Genomic DNA, 5,130 nt, shown 5'->3' with positions numbered 1-5,130 from the left:
CCCCGGGTACTGCTGTCCGCCGCGCCTGCTGGCCGATGAACCAGGAGCCTTATCAACCAGCGGCAATTCACGCGCATGCTGTTTTTTTTTTCAATTTAATTATTGTCCGTACTACTGTCATTATCATTATTATTTTTTCATTTCTTTCCACGACTGTCCGTGACTTCTTGTTGTTGGCCGTTGATCGGATAGCAGAACTTGATAGGGGTGCATTGTTTATCCGCCTGCGTCGCATAATGTTTTTTATGGTACACGGGATGCGAGGTGGGCAACGTGCTCGCAAAAAGTGACTCACAAATCAATCAGTACTCCACTCAGCAATGAGATAAGAGGAATCTGCAGAAACACGCTGCTTGGACACTGCCGAGGAAACCGCTCCTATGCCCGCCGGCTAGATAAAACACTGTCCAAATTTGGTCATGATTTTACGCATAACATTGTGTCTACGGTGCGTTGGACACCTGCGTGGCGTGCAAATTTTAGACTGTTGTAAACGTCTAAATTTTGTTAGTCAGTGCAGGAACCAGAAGGTGTGCAGCTGCTATACGTTTCGAAAATGTCGAAAGTTTGCCCAGCGACTCACGTATACAGGGTTGGTGATCCGCGCCGTGGCTTTTTCTGCTTATACTGTACCGGATTCATACGTGCGGACGGGTTGCATAGTCGCCCGGGGCCATAAGGCGCCATGGCGAGCGACGATAGGCAAGCGCGCCCGCACGCGTGAATCCGGTACAGTATAAGCAGAAAAAGCCACGGCGCGGATCACCCACCCTGTATAATGTAGTTAGACATTAGACTAGTTAGTGTCTATAATTTGCACACTTGAACTTACATCAATTTTTTGCTTGAAATCACATAATCACAGATACTTCAAGTGGATTTGTATCTTTTATTTGTACGAATTTAAACAAGCAAATGTTTTGCACACATTTCTGCGCTGATTTCTGCGTTGATTGGTGGCCACATCATTCAAATTATGGGTAATATTTGTACAAAACAAAACGTAGGTTTAGCTTTGCACGAAAGTTTGTGTAAAAACGCCACTTCAAAAATCACTCCATACGACATGTACAAAAAAGTATATTCCCGTTACTGTGTAATACATTTGGCGTGCATAAACAAGCAGAACTTTATCAGCAGCCATAAGTATGCAAAAATTCTATGCATAATTATGTAAAAACTGCACGCAGTTGTGCATAAAATTAAAATTGTTCATCATGTTATGGCTCCTTAAAATTCTGCATGTTTATGTACAACAGAATGCAAAAGGATTTAGTGTGCACACAAAGTGCTGTGATTTTTCAGTGATATTTACCATTTGAGTGTGTTCACAGTACACGGAATTTCGAAATGAAAAAAAAAATCAGTAACAGGATGAGAGTGAGGAAAACTTGGTGTTCGTCGGTGCCAGCTCTCTGACCATCGCACTCTTACCGCTCATGGCGAGGCCCATGGTGAAGACGGCCAGGGTGACGACGACCTTCTTGAGGGTGCCGGGCACCTGTGCCCAGGCCTTCTCCATGCCCTCGCTGTAGTTCTCCGACCACGTCAGGGTGGTCGGGTTCCAGCCCTTGGCGGCCTTCTTCTTGGGGCCCTGCTCGGCGCCGTGGCCCGGGCCGCCCGGGACCGCCAGGGGCGGCGCGTTGATCACCTGCGTGCTCGTCCGGGGAGCCATGGCCGCACTGTGAGGCCGGCCCCACCGACGCCCCGAGCGCGGACGCGTTGCCGTCGAGTGGTCAGGCGCAGCTGGGGCGGTAGCGAGAGATAGCCGAACGGCGTAAAGGTTCATCGATAGAAATACAATCGGTGAACGACAAATAACATAATATATGATACATACACCGAGGGGGGTATCACTCTGGTACAAAACTCGTACACCTATTCCTGAGACCCCTCAGACCTGTACTAGCGACGTGTTCGTAAATTGTACTCACAGGATAATTCGTTGTAGTCGCGTACTCACGCAAAAAAACAACAACAACAAAACAACTTGTCATTGTTCCAGCGACACGTGTCGCTGGAACGTGTCGCTGGAACGTGTCGCTGGAACAACAACAGTTTGTAATTGCAATGGCTTGAGGAACATCAGAAAAATAGGGTGTGATCAATCGCCCACACTTACTATATGAGAAACATGTAGCAAAAAATGCGGGAGTTCGGCGCCTGCAAGACTTGGGGTAGGCCATCCCGCTGTACACGCGTGCAGTGCAGGCGACATGTTGCCTACCCACCAGGCGTCATGAGACACAGAACAGCTGTCTCTTCTGTCCCCTGGTCAAACTACAATAAATTAACTACACACAAATTGATGTTAAGTTTCTCGCTGACGCTATCTTGTTGAACATCAAGTAATTAGCGGTTATGTTTAAGAGTTGTTGTACGACGACAAAAGCCATTTGAAAAATTAACAACAAATTATTTTTTACAGGTGCTCCATTTCCCCCCGTTTGAGTACTGCCCACGGAAAACGGGGTTCTCACGAAGACCTCATTGTGACCTCTTTATGATTTACGAGGTCACGATTCTTGCACTTGTGACCTCACTGGTGACCTCACAAGTGCAAAACTCGTGACCTCTCAGGTCACAATGAGGTCTTCGTGAGAGAAACGTTTTCCTTGGGCGCCCCTGCTTTCCTTCCCGCCCTCTCAGACATTTGCCGATATTTTTCTTAGTAAATATTAACGTTTTTACGCAGCAGAATTACTGACTAATTTGTTACTTCTACAGTATATTTTTTATAGTAACTGACTGATAAAAGAAATAATTGGGATGTAGGCCGAAATTGGTAGGACGAGAGGAGCACGTCAAACAAATTGTCAGTTATTTAAAAATGAACTATTTCCCATTAACCGTTTGTTCGCAACGAAAACAGCAGAAGAAAGGAAGAGAAGTTTTTTCTTCTGTTTCCTTTGCGGACAAACTGTCAATAGCTTATAAAAAACGTAATAACATTATAAAGGTTTTTACGCAGCAGGAATACTGACAAGGGGTCGAAAAAAATCAGTGACAGGATGAGAGTGCGGCTTTACCACCCACACCACACCATAACAAGGGTCATGGAGCAATAACTCGAGTGCCTCCAACACAAACACCTGCGTCCTCAGAAGTAGATACGCTTCAGAACCACGGTGATCCCGCAGATAGAGGTAAAAAACCTTATTGGCAAAGTTTAGCTGACTGGGAATTGCCGACGTTTTGCTAAAAATTAGCGAAAATGTCAGTTGACAATTGGCGGATGTTCACACTCTCATCCTTTTACTGATTTTTTCACCCCTTGCCAGTATTCCTGCTGCATAAAAACCTTTAAAAGCTACGGACAACTGTTTTCATCAGTAGTACGATATAATTTCTTCTTTAATTTCTCACCATTTTTTTTCTTTTTTCAGTGAGTTACTGACAACAATATACCGACACCCCCTATGTAAAACCGCTCACTCCCGCCGCGGAGATTTTTGCCCACTAGTGACAAAGGAACAAACCTTAGCGAAACGGAGTCACAAAGTTCAACAACATAAGCAAAACTAATCCGGGAAAGCTTTCTTATCCCAGTCGCAGTTAGTAATTCGTACAAAATAACCACTGTTATCAACAGATTTCTGTACCTTTCCCAATAAGATATCAAAAATCGTCAAACGAAAGGTACACGCCATAGTTACCTTCAGTCGAAATACCAAGCTGATAGCTCAAAAATTGTGGCCTGGAGGCTGCACACCTTGAAAATGAAACCGTTTCAGTTCGGGGTGAATATGGTTATGTTCCAGTGGACGAGCACAATATTTGTACGTGCAAAGTACGGCCTGGGTCATATGCTTTTGTTTAGTCCCAAGTCCCCTGGGATGTCGGATTTATTTTTAACAAATGCTATCAGACGAGCATTACATCTTGTAATAATGCTTCAGTGACTCGTTCGGTTATTTTAATTACAAGGTGATTGCTTCGATCACACTTCCATAAGGGATCATCCAGAAAGTACTTCCGTCGTTTGCGTAACGAAATTTCCAAGTTCCGCCTCGCAGGCTCCCATGGCGCCTGATAGGTAGGCAACAACTTTTCTGCAGTGCATGTGTGTACTGCGGGCTGGCCTATCCCGAGTCTCGCAGGCGCCGAGCTACCTTATTTTCCCGAACAAACCTGACGATAACGGACGTGCTTTCTGGACGAATTCTTCCACCCTCATTTCGTTACTGTTCTTTTTCGCCGCCCTTTTGTCGGTTCTTGGTTACTATTTTGCAGGAATACTAACTGTAATTTGCGGAATAGCTATTGTTGAGTCTAACGTTTATAACACGCTTTTGCCCTGATAGAGGCAATAGAGGCAATACAGAGTATTAAATTGTGTACGCCGCAAAAACACTGATAAATAAAGTGTTCAAATGACGTGCACATGCAAGTGCTTAACACTATGAAGCACACTTTAAAGTGTCTTACTGGTATTTAAATACTCAACGGTAAATTTGAATTTTTTAAAAATGTACAAAGCTTTATAGCCAACCCAGATGTTGACCACTTTGAAGTGTTTGACTTTACTGCTAAACACTTTATAGTATTCAAATATCCTGTCGAACACGCTATAAAGTATGCAATAACATAGTATTGAGCCAGTTGAACACTTTATTTATCAGTGAATGCTTTTCGCGGGGTCGCACAAATCAAATATCCGCGCCGCATATATTTCTGTTTCGTCTGGCCGCGAGTGTTGTTGCAGACGGCCGGGCGGTGGCGCCCCCTGGCCGCCGCCGCGGAGGCGCCGCGAAGCACACCGGCCCGTCCCGCCCGCGAGCCACCACCCCCGTCCGCCAGAGGCCGCCGCCATGCCGCCATGGGGGCTGCTAAGGGTGAGAGAGGTGGACTGTGGAGAATTATTCGCTCGTTTCCCCTCGACGGAATGCACTCATCCTCTCTCCGGCTTATACGGACTCACCTCTGCCCCCCCCCCCCCCAATCCGAGCATTTAGCCACCGCCATTTACATCTTCGGCAACCCTATTAAAGGACGGTCGTTCGGTCCATTTTGGGTCGTTTGGCCGAAAGTGGCAGGCGATTCAGATTAATTTGCACGGTCCTTTTAAGCCCAAAGGTAGCAAGCAGGGGGACTCCATTCGTCTGTCTTAGTGAGAGCTTTGTTGGGGAG

At 45.9% G+C, this 5,130-nt stretch overlaps 1 protein-coding gene across 1 annotated transcript in view; it reads right to left on the bottom strand.

Annotated features, from left to right (window-relative positions):
* Positions 1 to 1,702, bottom strand: part of LOC113215353 (lathosterol oxidase) — a 5,470-nt gene extending 3,768 nt beyond the window's left edge. The window contains exon 1 of the mRNA XM_026434970.2: positions 1,435 to 1,702. Within this exon, the coding sequence (XP_026290755.1) occupies positions 1,435 to 1,675 (241 nt within the window). The 5' untranslated portion in view covers positions 1,676 to 1,702. The remainder of the gene's footprint in view (positions 1 to 1,434) is intronic.
* Positions 1,703 to 5,130: the final 3,428 nt, after the last annotated feature.

The sequence above is a fragment of the Frankliniella occidentalis genome, unplaced genomic scaffold (assembly GCF_000697945.3).
Source record: "Frankliniella occidentalis isolate FOCC.00 unplaced genomic scaffold, Focc_3.1 Scaffold98, whole genome shotgun sequence".
NCBI lineage: Eukaryota > Metazoa > Arthropoda > Insecta > Thysanoptera > Thripidae > Frankliniella > Frankliniella occidentalis.
This window is presented reverse-complemented; position numbering and strand designations above follow the sequence as displayed.